The sequence below is a fragment of the Spea bombifrons genome, chromosome 2, assembly GCF_027358695.1.
Source record: "Spea bombifrons isolate aSpeBom1 chromosome 2, aSpeBom1.2.pri, whole genome shotgun sequence".
NCBI classification, from domain to species: Eukaryota; Metazoa; Chordata; class Amphibia; order Anura; family Pelobatidae; genus Spea; species Spea bombifrons.
In genome coordinates, this window is record NC_071088.1 from 27,628,200 (window position 1) to 27,648,512 (window position 20,313).

Below are 20,313 nucleotides of genomic sequence, written 5' to 3' on the forward strand. Positions count from 1 at the left end.
TGGTGCAGAACAATGTCGGACACATCTTCCAAACACATTTGTTTGTACAAAAAAAAACAGATTATGTGTTATTGATGTAGACCCAGGTTTCATGGGAAGTCACACAAAAAATCTTTCTCATAAGTCTCCCCAGAATTCAATAGTTACAAGTTAAAAGAGACACGCCAGCCATCATATTCACTTTAATGCATATGGTATCTTAGTAGTTCCTTTAATTTTCTGCAGGCTCCTCCATGTGTATTCGCCTCTTTCCCCACCACCTAGCTCCTAAGTTTGCAGGAAAAGTCTTTGGCAGAACATAACTGCTGCTCACTAAAGCGCATACATACTATACCCATACCTGGGAAGTCCTCAGGGTAGTCTACCTGGAGCTCTCTTTTCTGTGGGAGAATCCATAAGAAGGTGTGAGGCTAGACAATTATGGAGCCAGGTTTAGGGGAATAGCTAGTCTCAAAGTGCCTTTATTGGGAGGGGAGTAGGGTGGAGTAGGCAGGAGGCAGACATGACCAAATGCAGATCTCCTGTCTGGAGAAACAAGAATGTGACCAAGAGACCTGGGGGTGTAGTGGGTCACCCAGATACAATAAGTCAAATCCTAAGCATTTACAGGTAAGGCTATGTTCACTGCCCCAGAGCTAACTCGCATGAGATTTCTAGGAGATCTAATGAGACCACACTGACTTCAATGGGAGTGCTTCCCTAACGTTGACAGTGGTGAGAAGAACAGGATCATGGAGGGCAGAGTAATTGATTTTATTTATTTACATTATTTGTTGGTCGGGTGATGGGACACTGCAGTGTCCCTTTACGAGGCTATTCACTAACTAGATTGTTTGTGAGAAATATTTTTTAGAAGTAATTTTTCTATACTTTGTCGGTGCTTTTACATACTGCCAATACACTATCACACGTCCATATAGGTAAAAGGCTTATAAAGATCACATAAAGGGAGGGATTAGACTTCACTTGCCTACTGTTGTAGCCTAGCTCTATGCAGGTACGTGCTAGTAATATCTAGGTGCAGCCTCCTTCAATTAACTCACCTTGTTACATGGCATGATTACACTGACTTATTTAAACCACTGATTTTTGCAATGTTTGTGAGATATTTAGTTTAATTAAGGTACTATTTAACCTCTCCTATGATGAGTTCAGTATGATGTAAAAGTAAAATTTAAATAATTAATGTCCTGGCCTAAATTCCTTTTCCTTCTTCTCAACTTCTCATCTTAGGCTGCAAGAACTGAGTGGAAAGACTCATTTAATGTAAACTTAGCAAAATGCTAAATCTTTCAAACTAGAAGTAATACTATACATATAAAACTGACTACAATGATACATTTATGGCTTGTTTCTACGGTCTTTACCTCGAAAAAGACCAAATTATAAGATCTGTCCCCCAAACTACATAAATTGAGTATTTGGGCAAGTGTCAGGGTTATGCTCCAGTCCGTATTAAAGGTCTGCAGACAACTTGTCAGGGATGTGCCTGGCACAGGACTTGAATGTGGGACCTCAAATCTTGTACTATATTTTAAGTTAGACTTTTAGTTTTTTTGTTTTATTATATATTGTATAGAATATAAAGGCACTATTACATCAATAAAAAATTATTATAATTACCTGTGTATAGGTATAACAATTACTTGGTCTATGGTCAAATAACAAGTAAGTAGTCTACATACCTAATTTATCTTTTTTTCTTTTAATATGGTGAAGAAACACAAGTTAAACCTTTGCGCTGGAATGTTTATAATTACTAATAATTCATACTATTTAATGGCATTTGGTGATGACAGAGTAAATTAAACTTGTTTTAGAACAGTCAATGCAGAAATAAAATAAAATAAAGGTGAACATAAAGTTTAGCTGAAAAAAGTGACACCCAGGACAGAATCAGTGCCTAATAATGGGCACAATTAGTCATATACGTCTTTAATAGCACTAGCTGCAAGAAGGCGAATGGACTTGCATAATTGGTCAAAAAAAATTCAACAGCCAGGTCTGTTTTTTTGTCTGAGTTATTGACTTGAATTCAGGGTTGAATTGTAATTTTTTAGTCTCCCATAGAGTTCTGTTGCGTTGATCACTGTTGAGGTGGACACTATGAGTCTCCCTGATGAGTTGCTATCACCTTACTGTCAGGTTCAAGACAACTGCTGATGAGTTGGCCATTGAGTTTGTCAGTCGACATAAGACATGAGGGTATCATCTGTGAGTAGAGTTGTCATCCTAGTCTATCATACACATTGGAACGTTAGTTCTACTCAAGTCAGATACCTGTATTCTTTTCATAGAAATTCACTACATGTTGGAGAGACATAATTAAAACATAGTTGCCATTTTTTATTTAGTCTACCACTAATTTTACCAGCAACAATCCTATTATTGATAGAATTCAACTCAAATCCATTGAGGCATGCATTATTCATGTATGTTGTACCTTCTCTTCTGCTTTTCTTTTGGTTTCTTCATCCATCCAGTCATTTTCTTTTTCCAGCATGTCGATAAATGCCCAGCGGATACCTTCAATCAGCTCTTGCATCTGAATAACAAACATCATTTTTCAGAAAGATGGATTTTGGTTATATCATACAAACCAATGGCTATAGCGTTCTGTCTGTTCAGCCTGCATTTTATGTTAAATTATTTTGGCAATTTCATTTTTATTAAAAAAACAAAACAAAACATTATTTAACGTTACAGTAGGAAAGATTGAACATAGTCCAAAATATATTAGCAGAAAGACACAGACAGACTGAAACATTTTAGATTATTCAGCTCTATTAAATAAAATTGTAAAGATATTATTTATGCACATATGCATATGTATTCTATCAAATAACCCTTTCGTTAACAGTGTCATATTTCCCATTGGTATAATAGGCAAAAGGTGAGGATTAAATGGAGGCTAACTAGATACCCTCAGATGCCCTCAGTGATAAATGTTGATAATTCACTAAAAGAGTTAGTACATCTGGCAGTTCTAAAAACATGGTTTTCATATGGACAACTGGTTGTTAAAAGGTTTCATTCTTGCGCAATTGGTATTAGGCTAGGTTTCCACTTGGTTTTTTTTCCTACGTTATTTTCTTGATGAATAACGCCAGGAAAAACACTGCATTTTCCTGCGTTTTTGTGTTTTTTTCTGGCATTTTAGCCTTTCTGTGGACATTGCTTTTTGACCTTAGGCCGTTTTTCCAGCCTTTACAAGTTAGAATATTCACCCAGCTAAAAGGGATTAGGATAAATGGCAAGTATCTGCCCCCTCCTGATGTCATTTCCTTGGTAGAGTTCTACTTAAACGCCCCGGCGGACCCTTTTTACTGTTTTCTGTGGTTTGTAAAGCATGTTTTATTCCGAATTATTAATAAATTACACAGAGACAGCACACAATGTACAAGCAGATAAATATTTTACCACAGTACTGGGAAAATGGCAGCTCTTCCTCTTCCTGGGTCCTGCCCCTTTTTTGTAACTGTGGAAAAAAACGCCATAAAAAAAGCCAAGGCAAAACCCACATGGCGTTTTCATGGCGTTTTTTCTCTCCCATAGACTTCTATTGGAGAAAAACGCCAAGATTTCCTTGCAAAAAACGCCGGGGTGTCAACATGCTGCGATTCTGAAAAACTGCCACAGAGCCCAAAAAAGCAGAAGAGGACTGAAAAAACGCCAAACAGAAAAACGCCAAGTGGATATGGCATTGTGTGATTTCCTATTGAAGAACAGCCAACATCTGGCCGCAGCGTTTTTTCACTAATGAAACGCCGTGTGGCTGAATTGGCGTTATTATGGGCGTTTTTGCAAAAAATACCCAAGTGGAAACCTAGCCTTAGGGTAAACATAATTTGCACTCTCTAAAGAAAACTGCCTGTGTATGGCAAAGATATCTGAGGTGCATTTAGAATCAAACATTTGGAGAATGGAATCTCTTGGATTACCCAGCAGAAAATGTATGAAAATCTTATGGCGTGCCATGTTTACAAACCAGTTGGAAAATTAAAGTTGAAAGATATTAGATGCAAAGAATCTTTAGAGAAGCTGTTACTCATCGGTACATTATATTAATTGGTTTAAGCATAAAAATGATCGAGCATGTTAACAGTCAGTATTTGAATAATACATTTAAATTAATATTAAATGTCTAATGCGTTTGGAATGAAACAATACCCATAATGCAATTGGTCCATCATATTATATATTTAGTTGTGGTTTGTTGTATAACTGTTGCCAAAATTAAATTGAGGTTGGGATTTAAATGTTTTTTTTGTATTCCACATTAAAATGAGTTATACTACAATTATGTTAAAACCTTTCATTGAAACCGTATTATACGGTAAATAAATTGAAAAAATGCAAATTCAACATATAGTTTTTTCTTCTAAATATCAATGTAAAGTTCTTAAAGGTAAGAATTCCTCTATAATGAATCTACAGGTAAAGTTCACATTACTTAGGAATACCATGTTCTTCACTTCATTTCTAGAAGCAAATATTTTGGAAAATATGGTATATAAGGAATACACGGTTATTCAGAATATACAAACCAGACAATGTAAAAACATATGTTACAATATACCATTTTTTTCTTGTCCTCTTGGAAGTGAGCATTCACAAACATCTTCCCCACAGCATAAGGGAGAGAATTTTCTATGTAATTTACACATCTGTCCCAACGAGCTGCCAGAGAATTGGTACCCAGAAGAACCTGTGTGACAAATCATAAAATACCGGTAAATATGGTTTGAGACATGGGTAGGGGATAGGTTTTTACTGAAAATTTGAACCTATTGATAACTATTAATATTTCGGTGGCGGGGCAAGACATTAGGAAGAAGAATATATTTTATCTACACAGTTTTATTTCTAAATACATTTCTGTTGTTTCTATGCACATTATTGTGAATTTTAGGACTGTAGAACCAGGGAGGCACTAAGGAGGAAGACGCGTGAGCACAGCATCCAAGCACATGGTATTAGAGTGTCTGTATGTTAATGTATAGAATAGGAGTGTGTATATGGTGGCAACTTGAGTCTGTTAGTGTATGGTGGTAGCATGTGTGTGAGCATATGGTCTCAGTGTAAGTGTATGTTACTGGATGGCAGTAGAATATGTATGTGTTAGTGTATGGTGTCTATATGCGTGTGAGCATATGGTGTTAGCGTGTGTGTGTATTAATGTATGATGGTAAAGTGTGTTAGTGTATAGTGTTAGCATGTGTGTGTCAGCAAATTGGTATTAGAGTGTCAGGTGTGTGCCTATGGTTAATGGTGTGTGGGAGAGGATGTATATGTGTAAGCTCCTCTAACCCTAGATCCATCCCTGTGTAGAACATTGTAATACACTCATGTGCAGAACAAATGTTCTAAAATATATCCCCTAAAAAAAGGGGATAGATTTATTTGGGTCCCAATGAGAGTTTGGAGGTATGGACTTATTAAATACTAAATATGAAATTATATTTTTTCCTACCTTTTAAGTCTAAATTATATCCGGAAATTATACACATCTGTGTTCTATTTTTTTCTGGTAAACACCTTAATCCTTTCTCACACGGAAACATTACATGAAAAAATGTTTTATTGGTACGCATTATGTAATCAATGTAATGACCTGGTTCTTCCCATGTATACATACAGAGCTGTCTGCACTCATTCAAACCAGAACACTGAGATATCTGCTAACAGTGGCCATACCACAATTTGGTTAATTTATTTCACATACATTATGCCTGCCAGACTATTTTACATATTGACCTACATCCATGCTTTATAAACAAATATCTTTGCTGATGTTAGCCTTGAATCTACCACTTGCTGTTTTACATAAATCAACATCCATATTAGCAACATGGTCCAATCTCACTTTGAATCAGAGTATGCACATATTTTAAAGTATGTGGTTTCAAATAATACTGAAAATGTAAAGTAATTAACAAAACAGTAAACAAAAACAATACAATACAGTAAATGCAAGTCAAAATACATTAGATATTTATACTTAAAAAAGTAACTCAAACGAGTTCTGTGAATTATTGCGACATGATAGAAGGTGGAATTAACCCAACATACTCATAAATAGCATAAATAACAAATTAGTACTATCAAAAAGAACACTCCTGTCAAACCTAACACAATATATCCAGACTCTTCCCAATACAAGTCAAAACCTATTGACAACAAACAAGATATTTTTTTAATGAAAGGTCTTTATCCGTTTCTTACCCGGGCATATTCCAGCTGTCTGTACTGAAAACGTCTACTGAGGTTGGAAATTCTCGAGTACACAAATCTCCATATCAGGTAGTTGGCAAGGGTCCTGGGCAAACATAAGCAGACACATATAAGTAATATATTTTGAAGAGGGACTAACATATTCAATATATTTGAATGTCCTTCCATTTGTTGCCAGTGAGGACCTGGAAGAAATTCTTGTCTCTAAAAACTCTAAAAAAAAAAAAAGCTAAATCTTTTATATTTATACATGAAGTGCCAGCAGATTCCCTACAATTTTTGCTGAGAATTCTTAATTAGTATGTGGCAAAAGTACTGCATATAGAAGTTGTATCTTTAAAAAAAAGGCCATTAATGGTTAAATTAGTTTATCATAAACCATATAAATGATTGAGTTTACGTGTTTCAGCCACATCCATTGCTAACAGGTAAATTCTATGTATCCTATGAATGCAATCTGGGTGCCAGGGCTGACCTCTGGGGTGTGTGACCTGTGATCTATTTAGGGTTTCCATGCATTATTTATTTGATCTATACCTTCAATGCGGATTTTCAGTTGCACTATACCTGCAAGGGACTCTGGGAGGGGGCGCCACAGGGGTGCTTGAACACCTAAGGACTCGCACCATTCGTTTGCTATGCGATCGGCATAGTATTTTGCTCCTGCCCATGTGGTGTGAAGACCTCTTACACTAGGATCAGAAGGGGGGAAGACCACACTGACTCTGAAAGTCTCTTCCTAATCTGCAGAGTCAGCGTGACAATTACTTTTGGGGTTTTTTTCAGTTTGTTTTTTTCTGTTAAGGTGGAGGGCTTGATTGTAGAAAGAACTATTTACAAATTCTTTTTTTTTTTTTCTGTTTTACAGATCTACAAAAATAAACATTTTCTAGGTGTGAAATCACTCCGGACTCTTTCAAAGTGAAACCGACCATGAAAAGATGCACATCTGAAAACAGGAATCATTTATCTCTGAAATGACTTGGCAAAAGCCGCACTTAACTGTGGAAATATGTTTTACAGAAGCAGCATGAAACCCCCCAAAAGTGATGCAGAGGCTGAAACACATCCGCTGTATCTTCTCTTCTGGGTGACTGGAGAAACATACATTGCTATAGGGAATAATTCAGCCCTTCACGGTAACGAATGTAACGCTAAATCCAGTGCTACAGTAAAATGTATGGCATTATATAATATGTACAGTCTATTACTCTCGAGACACCACTAAGTGTTTTATACACTCCAGTCTGAGGTATGCCAAAGCCAGCAACCAGAAAAAGGGAAAATAAGCAAAACAGTGATCAGAATTCCTAAGTTTGCATATAAAACTATTGAGTTTATCGATTAATGGCCACAAACTATACAAATGTCCTTTTTCGTATTTTGTGTTGCTTCCTTTTGGGGGAGGGAAATGAAATGCTAGAGATATTTAGACTGAAAAGGCATGTTTTTGCACTGATTTTTTCAGAATTAGTTTAAGAAAGCATATCAGGAAACTGATTCTAAGCTATCTACATTATTATCATGACTTAAGGGGAATTTTTCCATGAATAATACATCTCGTATGAATAACAAGGTTGGGGAGTATTTACACAGTCTTGCAGAACAACAGAATGTTTCGAGACTAAGTAATATGACAGCAAATGATTGTGATCAATGATAGTTTCCATGACAACCTCCAAAAGAAGATTCAGAACGCGTTGAGTTTTTTTGCTCTGAACATCCTATACAGCCTATGGATAGCTCATAAAAGGGGCAGTTTTTATCTGATACATCAGCTAATTTAGAGTAAACTATAATATCATAAAGGTATTCACATATTGATGTTCTCCTGTTATAGCCAATTAACTTAACGTGTGTCTCAAATGAAGGTGTGTAAAAGAAGTTAGAATATAAAACGTGCAGCGCCCATGTCCGGTGTTGTTCTTGCTAACCTTGTGGGGGTAGCTCCGTGTCTAGACTGAACACTGATGAAGGAGACAAGTGCTTCCTCATACTAGAAATCTCCTATGTATAAATGAGTTTAATAACCCCTACAAGTAGAGGAAAAGCCTCTGTATTCCCAGCATCGTATCGTATACAAGGGAACATTTGTCCAACTGATCAGGGGGTGACAAAAATGTCTGGGAATAATTTTATATTTGGATCTATAGAGAAATATGTCAAAACAGCACTCAGAAAACCCAGCATGAAAAATCGCCAGCAAATGTATACAGAGCCAAGTAAACATTCCCACTGCCACAAAAATATAAATAAAGAGAAAAGGAATTCCACATAAGTATCCAGCACACGTGTTGGAACAAAGGATAAGACGTTTGATGTTACTTTATGTAGCTTTATATTTGCAGAGCTGTAGATTTGGGGCTTTGAGGTCTACTCGCTAAAGTGCAGGTCCATCTTAGTTTAAAAACAAACAATTCACAGATTTATTAACCCGAGTTGCTTGCAGGTAACAATTGCGAGCTGGAACTCTTAGATGTAAGCAACACGGTTGGGTTTATTTATTTATTTTAACTTTTTCGGAATTTTATTTTCCTGTACTTAAGCCCCGATCCCAAAGCGCAGGTGATGGAGGATGCAGAAAGGCACAACTGAGTTACATGTCTCCTCCTGGACACAGAAAGGGAAAGCAAATGGACACTGGTGGGCTCCCTGAGGCTAGGGAGGGGAACATTTGCTGCAGTTTAAGTGGAAGTCTGCGGACCTCCTTTTTATTTCTATTCTATTGCAGAAAAACGCTTACCTTTTATCCTCAGCTTCTATTATTTTAATCAGTTCTTTAAAATACTGTGGCACCCGGACAATCACATTTTCTGAAGAATCAATGTCTTTAAGTTCAGGGTACATGTTGAAATCAATTATTTTCTTTAGGTAGGTCAACCAGTCAAACTGCAAAAGGAAAATATGATTGACAAATATAGTTCTCATTTTATGTGGCATTACCATGATTTCTGTTTTCAAATTAATTAGCAACTTATTTTAGAATTAGTATTTAAGTTACGAGATGTGCATGGCATCGGCCTAATATTGTTTTTCAAAGGACAGGCATGCCCATTTTTTCCAGGGCCAGTGAAGCTGCGAAAATGTAGTTCTGAAATAGGGGCTGTGACCCATCCATGCCACTGGCATAACATAGTTGGATGGTGGGAAGAGGCCACACTCTGTCTGGGTGTTTAACACTATTTCATGCTATGGAACAGCCATGTCAAAATACGGCATAACTATTCCTTTGAAATTGTGCCCTGAATGGGCCCTGAAAAGGCATAATTTTCCATGCTTACCTGGGGGATCATAGCATTGAGTTCGGAGATGTTCATCTTGTTATACATTGTTTCACTCGTCCTGTTGTCATGAGGAACTGTTATCTAGGACAATAGAGAATACAAAGAATGCATTCATACACTGTCTTCATCTCCATCTGTTCTATGATTTCTAAGATCTTTTTGTTTCCCTGTATTTGCCCTATCCCTACCCCTGCCTATGTGTTCCCTCATTTCAAAGCCAAAGAGTTAAAAAAGAATAATCATGGACTCCTGACTATTGCTTAACTGATCACTGGTTAGCTGAACTGAAGCTCTATGTCTGTCTTCAAGTCATGTGAAGACACATGCACAGTACACATACAGGACCCTTCAAAAATAAATATCAATTGCGTTACACTTCTACAAACACTTCTTATATAAATAAAGATGACTATAATAGCTAGCTAACCATAACTAAGTTAAGTTCCACTTTGCATTTACTACTCGTGAACACTTCATGAGCTAAACTCCTTTTAGCATCAGTGAATTATTTTGAGTGCTTCAGTTAAACATAGGGAATAGACCTCAATATATAGTTCGGATTGATATTCTAAATGAGAAAGACTATTACTGTTGGATAAAGGCATGGTCAAAAATGTTCTTGGGTTAACTTTTGTGTAGTCGCATGGGGCAAAGCAATACAATGATCTAAGCAACACTACAATGCCTCTGTAATACTCTATACTAGTAGAGGGAGCCAGGGAGGCCAAAAAGTACTGCCGGGGCTTTCCTAGTGTGCAGTAGCCACATCCCTATATCAGCTTGTGAAACTAGTTAATATGGGCTTGCAATCTTGTTTCCAGAGTACCATAGTTGGTCTCGTGGGATAAATATAATAAAACATATAATAAGTAAAAGGCTTTGTATGCAATGCATGGGTGGGGTATGAATCTTATCTATATTGACCCCTCATCCTATGGAATGCCTACAAGCCATTTAAATCTATCCACCTTAAAGAAAAAATCATCTAATGAATAAATGATCATAGTTGTAAACCGGACAACCAGAACATTCGTGCTAAAAAGCAATCGTTTATGGAAGTGTAAATTTGACATGTTTCTAGCTACGCATGAAAACTGGAAGTGCCTGCTAAAACCATAGAACATAAGAATGCACTTACGGGCAATATTAGATGTGAATTAATTGCTATGATGGAAAAGATACTGTGAATTAAATCCTGTTTTGCTAAGTGTTTCTCATGTACCCAAGCAGTGAAAAGGGTAAATACATATCTTAACAAACAAAGTCAGAAATTAACTGGGGAAAAGTGAAATGTATTTCTAAAAGTCAGCTACTGCCTAAGAATAGAGCAGGCTACGTAGTTGAAACACCTTAGACACACCTGGGTAACACCTAACTCCTGGACTGTTCATTGAGGAGAAGGTTGAGGAGCACTGGTGTATACCATAGTTCATTCTTGGGATAATGTTACACAGCAGATTAAAGTGCAGTGCTCTTAACATATATTTATTTCACTTACCTGGGCTAGCTTTGTTTCCAGGTCAATCACTGTTTTCATATCTGATTCGGCTCTGGTCTTGTTGGCTCCAAGAAAAACAGCAACATCAACCATCAGCTGTAGAAGAGAGTCTCTGTACTGGGAGTGAATAAAAGAGATCAAATAATGGGGCTTCGCAGGAGAAACCAAATCAGACAGTATCCCTCAACACCTTTACATTGATAAATACAGCGGATTTATACTAACTTGAACTATGGGGGTTATACCGTATATAAAAAGCAATTAGAGTGACACCATAGCAACTTTGAATGGATCAATTCTTTGGTTGCGCTAGAATCACTTTTTTTATACATACCGTAACTCCCATAGACTATAGATTATTATTACATCATTATATTTTCTAGACATCTACATTTGGCATTTTATTTTAGCAATATAAAAAAAAAATGGCCATTAATATAGATGAAACATATATTTTAAACATGTTTATTTGGTAATTTGGATCTCTAGTAAACTGTAAACAGTAAACTGTAATAATAACCTCATAATTGTGCCGAGTACTATACTGGGGATAACTAGGAAATGATGTACATGCGGCTGCCGGTGGCCGCACACTACATATCTGCCTTTGGAGCAGCAGTATCAGTAAATATACAGCACCACCAGGTACCTCCCCATCGTGCCAGTTGGACTGTCCAGGCCTGGCTGTACTTATATTGGGTTAAATATTGTTTATGGATTTTAATACTTCTAGTGACTTCATTTCTTATAAATGATTGGATATACTGGAGTTGTCTTAATACACCCAATACGTAATACACCCAATGCCTAAAATCATGTTTATGTATCATGATATGTATAAACAGAATCACAACCCTTTATACTGCTGCAGATGTAAAAAAAAAATACATAATTACTGTACATACATCAGTAAAATTCTAAATACAATCTACATTCTTAGTAGACTTTTATATATTATATATATATATATATATATATTTTTGTATTTTATTTTTTTTTAAACATTTCCCAGCATACATAATTTCAGTTTTAGGATAATGGTTCCTGGCTGTTCCTTGAACAATCCAATTTCAGATTTTAGACTCAGACGAACAAAGGATTATTAGATCAAATCAAATAATAACATTATAGCGGCTGTTAGCATGTGGTATTGTTACATGGAGCTAGGAAATAAAATCACTTCATTTGGTGTTAAACAGACCAGAAGAAGGGTGACGGGTCTTTTGCCGAGAAGAGACAGAGTGACCTTGCTTTGTGCTTTTGATGGCAAATTCAGCTGGATCAATACCTGGCATCACTAGAATCACTGCTGGGGGAGATAATCTCTGTCTCATCCTGAAAATTTAAGAACTATGTGGAATACCTCTCAACACCAGCGTGTTTTAGAAGTGAAGAAAAGTGGACCCTTATTTACACAGCAAACAAATTACAACTACCGCCAAGGGCAAGGAGGACTAATGTGAACGATGCTTAAACATTTCTTTAACCTGATACACAGTGGAGTGTGCTCTCTATTCTGCTGCACGTTCCACCCTTTATTTGCCAGGGTGGATGGCCTATCTTTTTCTGTACCATCCTCAGTTGGAAAATAGATTTATTTGATTTCTAAGTAGCGTGTATTTGAATGTTAGGGTATGTTTTTAACATGTGTCAGGCTGACAGTGAAGTGTGTTCATGAAACTGGGTGTTTTCACATGTAACCTCCTTGATATCAATGCAATAGTATCAGAAGCAGGCCCCAATGAGCTTCTCCTGGACTGAACTGACCCTGTATATCAACCCAAAACAACAAGAAACAAAAGTAAAGAATGCTTATTTTTCAATATTATACACAATAACACATTTACAGACTTATACAAGACATAAACCTCACCTTCTGCAGATTTGGATTGGAACATAGGCTTCCAGCAACATACTCAAAATCTTTTGGTCCATGAGACCAATGTGGTAAGTGATCTGATTTGGTCCCTTTTAAATTTCTGTCGGGTCCCAGTTGCAAATACACTTGTCCCTTTCCAAGCTCCCCAACTATTTGCTATGTATGTGATATACTTACCCCCAGTCAGCTCAACAAGGGTTTGGTAGGTCATTGATTTCAATGGGTATGATGATTTCCTGAGCTAATCAGTAGCACAAAAACGTTGGACCACTGAGCTTTTCTAAAAGGTAAGTACTTTTTTACATTTTAATTCATATGAAAATACTCACAATGTACATTAATAGGCATTCTTAATTAATAAAGCTGCGTGGGACATTAGACTGTCCATTTTAGCTTTTTTTACTCAAAGTATTATGTACATATAGTGAATCTGCTCACTTTATCCCATCAATGCTGCCTAATTTGGGAACAGGGACTTTCTTATCACAGCCCATATTAAGATTACCTAGTATGCTATTGCTCAGAAAATCAAATCTGAAGAATAGTGTATGTTAAGCATTCACATGTTTTATTAAATTGTTCCAAGAAACAAAATATTTGAAGAACAGTGTAGTAGCCTATATATCAAATTCTCTAATGGCAGGAAGCAGCATATTAAAACGTTGCCCCATATTTACTCTGAGATAAACATCCTACCATTAGTGAGTTCATTTCCATATTAAAATTAACCAATTTATTTGTGTTTAGATATACATTTCTGAAATTCCTGACCTGTTCTGAGATACAAGGTTGCCTTTTAGTTCTGTAAGAGACACATGGTACTCATTCCAATCTACCAATGCTTTCAACTCTATTGCAGACACATTAATCAATGACTAATGGAAAAGGGGGGGTGTAATAATAAAGTAATAATAAAGTAGTATAATATGGTTATGCTTCACTTTTCATGTCTTCTTAGTAACTGAGTCAAAGTCCTTTAATATTTAATATTTAACAATTTAAAAAGATCTAAAATGTTATCTCGCATAAGTTAGTTAATATATACTGCATTATACTGCATATTATATATGTATTATATATATATATATATATATATATATATATATATATATTGTTTATCTTCACAATATATGCTTTAACACTTTGATTGCATGGGGTTGGGACATATTTTTCTCCTTGGCCAGGCCAATTTTTATAGTTTTGCTATAGTTAGATGTAAGTGACAGCTTTATAAACAGCTTATAGTTTAACTAGGGAAACTTACGCTAGAAACCTTGCTTAAGTCAAACTCTCCATAACATCACGTGATAAAATAGTATAAATGTATATTTTTCCCATTATCTTCCCATATATACCAAACCAAATTGGAAAAAGACATTAAATATGTTGTACATACATTGTACCACCCCCAACATTTTAGTTGTCCAAGTTGGGATACCTGTGTTGGGGTGTATGACAAGAGGCGAGGACGGGCATGGACAATCCCAGAATTGTAATGCAAGTGGGAGGCAAGATCACCAGCCCACCTTACCCAGTTAGCCACCTGGTAATACAATCATCGTGTGGGAGCTGCAAAGGAGATGCAAGTTGCAGCACAAACCTCAACTGTGCTTCACCTCCTAGCCTTGTCAGGGAATATCAGATAAGATCTTCTAGATGAAGCATGAATGTTTAAATGTAAACATTAGCATTTCTTCTAAATGGAAGTCTCACGTATACACTGGCCAATGAGTACTTCATTGTCATGTGACACAAAAGCAGGCACTGATAGGTTGTTGCCATATAAGCTGAAAAGGCTTCTTAAATGTGTCTGTTGTTTTTATGATACTAAGCCGTCAGAGGACAGAATAAAATGATACATGATTCACTAAGGTTCATTCTAAACAAATCAGCATCATTAAGCGAGTGTTGATTTAAATGCCTTGGTCTGGGTGTAACTTGCATGGCAAGCATTCAAACTCCTAAAAGAGGTTTCTCCATTTAGATTATTAAGATGACTCAGTTTCAACGCTACATTTTGTTTATTTAATGTAAAAAAAAATAATAATTTAGAATATTTTCTTTTTTTGGAGGGGCAGGAAGTTAGCAAATTTACATATTAGCTAGAGGTAGATTATGGATTTATGAGGCATTAATGATGACCTTCACTGACATAAAAAGCAAGTCAGTGCTCATCCATCAAACAAACCATTTCACAAACAAAAAGCTATCACTTCTGATGCTGTTACATTCCCTCTAAAAAGATTTTTTTTTATGTATTCATAAAAACAAGCATTGTCCATGGCAATCATTGGGCTCAAAAGTGCTCAGTTTTACCCCCTATTGACAAGACTGTTTTTTATTTGTATTACCCTTCGTGACAACGGCTGTCTTAACATATTTGCAGTATTGCTGTTTAGCTGCAATTTTCTTCTCTCTCATTTAGCGTTGACACACAAATTATATATGTTTTTTCAGGACAAGAATTGCTTTCTTTAGATACCTTTATTTTAACCATATCCTCTAATTTATTATATAAAATTAATAAAAAATCTTTGATTTAACCCATCAAACCATATATTTTCGGAAACTAGACGTCGCAGTTATGCTGTTACTTTAACTCTTTCCATGCACTAATTCTACCACCAGCCATTTTGAAAGTATGGGGTAGTATTTTCTTTTTGTAAACACATTTTACTTCAGGTAACAACCAAACACCACCCCAATATGTGTTCAGCAACACCTCCTGAATACAGCAATACCAAGCATGCATAGGTTTGTCGGGTTGTTTTGGGGCTAAAAGGCCACTTTTGGAAGGTGTGTATTTTTCATGTACAGACATTGTCATGAAGAGATTAATATCCATTTACTAGAATTAAAGCTTTTAAAATAATTTCTTATTTATTAATAAGTCAAATAATTTGTTACGCTGAGGTTTATTTTCTAAGTTATGGATGAAAGGAAATATCATCTTACCACATTAACTATGGACTTTTCACCACATGACATACATTTTGACATTTAGTAAATGCATTGCATAAACTACAGTGCTCCAGAATACACTTAAATGTATATGATAGCTGCAGTGTCCCTTTACATTTTCATGTCCATTTTGCAAATGCATGGGGGGATTCTCCAGAACCCCCCATATGCATTTGTCCACCCCAAGCTAACTACCTTGCAGGGGATGTGTTTGCCCAAATAGCCAGCACTTGATATACTCACCTACATCTCTGGCTCAGGGAAAGCTGGGGGCAGGGGACTGTTCAGAGCCCAGTGTGCATATACAGAAAGCGATGTAACTGATTTCAATGGGAACATTTTTCTGCCACTGACTGACTGCTTTAATTGACAAGAATAGTAGGACCGTGGAAGAGGAGGGCAGTTGCTACTGCAGGGCAGTCATGTCTGTGTCAGGTAAATGCTTTATTTCTGTTTTGTTTTGGAAGAATGTATACTCTTCAGAAACAAGACAAAATATAATATGCATTCTTGTTTACAGGGGATGTTAGGGACATTAGACTATCCCTTTAAGCATTAATAAAAACAAACATAAAACGGGTAAGTTCCCCAGGATTTTTTCCCAAAACCATTATTCTGATTCTTCTCTAGAGAGCTTTGTACTATAACCTTTTGTTGTTATACAGTACAGTTCTCTCATTTTTACAAAAATATCCATCTTGTGCATATTTCTGGATGTTACATATACACAAGAGACCTTGTAATAACAAAAGGTTAGAGCTGTCAATGACCTACACTCCCTTGAGGTACTCACTCAAGCATCACTTCCTTTTCGCTTCCACTCAGCATTTCGACAAACAGAGAAAACCCAGGGAATAGATTATCAGAGTCAGGACAAGGTGGAATATAGTTTTATTTTTTCTACTAAGTACCGTATTTGCTCGATTATAAGACGAGCATTTGCTCTGAAAAATACCCCTCGTCTTCTAATCGGGGTCGTCTTCTAATCAGACCTCAAATAGAGGTCTGATTATGAGACTAAGATCCAGATCCCCCGCACCGCTGCAGGGGACCTGGATCCTCCTGTCCCCCCCCATTTAACACCCCCCCACACACACACACTTACCGGTGCTTCCTGTGCTGTATTGATAATTTGTTTTTCCTACTGATTTTTCACATTTACAGAAAATAAACAAAGTAAAATAGATAGGGGAATATGGTGTAACCCAGTGCAGTTATTTTGTTTAATAACATTACAGCTGGGTTGTCATGGATACTGACCTTTCCTTCCAGCACCAGGTTACTTGTCTCCTCTGAGCCAATCAGTATCTCTATGGGACATTTGTCAGTTTTCCCAAGCTAGGGAATGTTTCTCAGCCTATCAGAGGAGAGGGTCTAGGAAGAAACTTCTGGAAGAGCAGAGCTAAGCAGGGGAGTGAAGAAGGAAGAGAGACAGACTGCCCTCCCTGTAAGCAAGCCTGAAGTAAACCTGTTGCCTTTAGTGTGTGTACTGCTGACATCCAAGCAGTACACTGAAGTTTAAGTAGAAGTGTGCAGAGAATACAGCATGGTGCTGTATGTTCCTGAGTGAGAGTGAGAGACTGCAAGTACCCAGAGCGTCCAAGTCCTGCATCCTGTACCAGTGAGGTGAAAGCAGAGCTGCAGACAGACATCTGTGTGGGAAGACAGTTATACTCTCAGCCAGGAGGTTAAAGGGGCAGCATCCCAGAGCTGCCTGAAGACATTAAGGAGAGGTACTTCACTAATATATATCTATCAACATAAATATATCCTTGTCTCCCCGGGTAGCGCTACCTGCATCAAGGGCCCCAACAGTGCACCAACACTGGGACATCTGGGTGGGAAGAACACCTACATTTGGGGTGGGGGAGCGGGTGTTGGCAGTTATCTGTGTTAAATATATATATATTCTCAGGACTGTTCACCCACTGCTAGAACTGAACTTCATAGGCACAGCAGCTGGGTCCTTATATTATAATACCTGTTTATTTTAATATATTCTATAAATAATTAGCATTTCAGTTGTGTGTGTTATTTTCTTGTGTGAAAGGGGCCATTTCTCAGTGGGTGGGTTCCCCTACTCAACGTAGTACAAATCACTGAGTGGAGGCACTGCATAAAGAAAGAAGATGTCCCGATCTCCCAGCAATTGCGGAGGCTCAGGTTTCCTGTCACCAGCGTCACTGAAATATGTAACTACCAGCCTGGCAGCAGAGCAAGGTAAAAAAAGGGTTACAGATGGAGGCACTGCTGAGATGAGTTGGGACGTTAATAGAGTTATTAGTAGCATTTCGTACCCCAACTCCCTAGAAGTTCGGGAATGGGCACTGCGAAAATCTATTCCACCTAACCAGGCTGTGGCTATATGCAATATACCTCTTGCATTAAAAAGAAAAAGTTTTGATGATGCCATTCGACAGATACAAGGATTAGAGCATTTTCGTCTAGTACAGACCCGGAAGGATGAAACAGCAGGATTGGCTGTGGCTCTAGTAAGAGGCTATGGACCTCTGAACAAGGAAGATGGTCCTATGTGTATACAGTTGCCAGGGACACATATACCTGGCAGTCCTTTGATTTACGCTTATGAAAATAGCGACGATGACGGTGAAGTCAACGATGGGGACAATGACAACATTTTCAGCCCCGACTCTGATACCGAAATCCATAGTGACAGTGAGAGCGGTTGTGAAACTGTAAGGAAGCATCTTAAGCTGCCCACGCGAGACAGATCTCGAAAGAAGTATCATACCACCCCTGTTACTCAGAGAAATGAGACAAGTCCATCCTTAACTGAAGTACTGGCTCAGCTGTCTAAAAGTGTTGTACAAGCATCTCATGAACAGCACTACAGGAAGTTGAAAACCTTTTCCGGTGTTATGCCTGTGCCCACAGGTGAGGAGGATTTCTCTACCTGGAAAAGTAATGCAGTCCAGATGTTAGAAGAGTGGACCTGTGTTGAGAATGTTAAACGTCAACGAATCATTGAAGGTTTGAAAACTCCAGCATTGGAATTAGTGAGACATCATCTCTTGCTATACCCTGACTCAACAGCCAATGATATTATTGAGGTGTTGAATGAAGTCTATGGAGATGATGATACAGAGGATGAACTACGTACTCAGTACTATAATACCATCCAGAAAGAAAAGGAGAAACTCCCTGCTTATTTGGTTCGCTTAGAGTTGATATTAGGTAAGCTGTTTGAAAAGAAGATAATTTCTCGAGGTGAAATTGATGCATACAGAAGAAAACAAGTACTTAGAGGGACTCGTTCACAGGATAATAGAGTTATGTCCTTAACTGCTCTGTTGCGATCTAGAGGTCCTCTTAGCTTTTCAGATCTAATAAAGGAGGCTAAAGCCATTGAGAAGGAATTCTCCTATGCAGCTAGCCAAAAGGGAATTGACACCAAAGCCTCTGGAAAGGAAGAACGGAAAACTGAGTTCAAGGAAAAGAAAGTGGATGCTCAACCCAAAGACTCAGAGAAGACTCCTAGAGCGTGGCCACAGCCCGAGATGAGGAGAGAATTTAAGTGTTTCAACTGTGGACAAAAGGGACATCTGCTAAGTAAATGCCCTCTTAAGGCTGGTTCTGCTAATGTAGAAGTCCTAACTATTGAACAGAGTCCTGCAGAGCTTAAATATCAGAGGAAGAAGAAGCAAAGGAAGCAAAGGAAAAAGCTACCTAGTAAAAGTAATGATGAACTGTCTACAGATATTAGGATAGGCCCAAAGTCTCTCATATCTCTTATGGTTGAAGGGATTCATGCCTCAGCATTGCTGGACACAGGCTCCCAAGTAACTATAATTTTCCATCCATTCTACGATGAGCATCTAAGCCATTTACCTATCTTGCCAGCAGATGATGTCAAGTTGTGGGGGTTGAGTTCCCAGGCTTATCCTGTCGAAGGAGTCGTCAAGGTGCAGATTGTGATTCCTCAGCTGGACACTGGAATGGTGTATCCTATGGATGTTGAAGCCTTAGTGTGTCCAAACCTAGGTCGGCCTGGTATTCCCATTATACTTGGGACGAACACTCACATGGTTCGAGGTCTGTTGCAAACCTACCTTAAGGAAGTGGGAGATGTCTATATGAAAAGGATGGAAGAACTAGAACCAGCCCTGAGACAAGAATGTCATAAATTGGCTCTTGAGACCCAAACTGGACAGTTTCATTATTGGGGCCCCCAACCTGTTTCTCTAAAGCCTGGAGAAATTAAGTCTGTTACAGCTGTTGCAGTCTTGGGAGAAGGTATGTTTTCTGGGGATTGTCAGTTCTGCCTGGAATCCCTTCCTGAGGAAGACTCCATTAAAGGTTGGACTATTATGCCAGAAGTGAAAGACTGGAGAAGTCAGAAGATCGACATATTTGCAGTAACTGTCTTCAATCGATCTGCTACTGATATTTGTATAGATCATTGTCAGCAGTTGGGAGTTATCCACCTTCTGGAAGAG

General features: G+C 37.6%; 1 protein-coding gene across 1 annotated transcript in view; it reads right to left on the reverse strand.

The window, feature by feature from the left end:
- PHEX (phosphate regulating endopeptidase X-linked) overlaps nt 1–20,313 on the reverse strand; it is a 65,842-nt gene that overhangs the window by 26,253 nt on the left and 19,276 nt on the right. Inside the window, exons 7-12 of the mRNA XM_053457274.1 lie at nt 11,017–11,133; nt 9,516–9,599; nt 8,978–9,123; nt 6,226–6,319; nt 4,580–4,708; nt 2,444–2,545 (exon numbers count right to left, since the gene is read on the reverse strand). Coding sequence (XP_053313249.1) covers nt 2,444–2,545; nt 4,580–4,708; nt 6,226–6,319; nt 8,978–9,123; nt 9,516–9,599; nt 11,017–11,133 — 672 coding nt within the window. The remainder of the gene's footprint in view (nt 1–2,443; nt 2,546–4,579; nt 4,709–6,225; nt 6,320–8,977; nt 9,124–9,515; nt 9,600–11,016; nt 11,134–20,313) is intronic.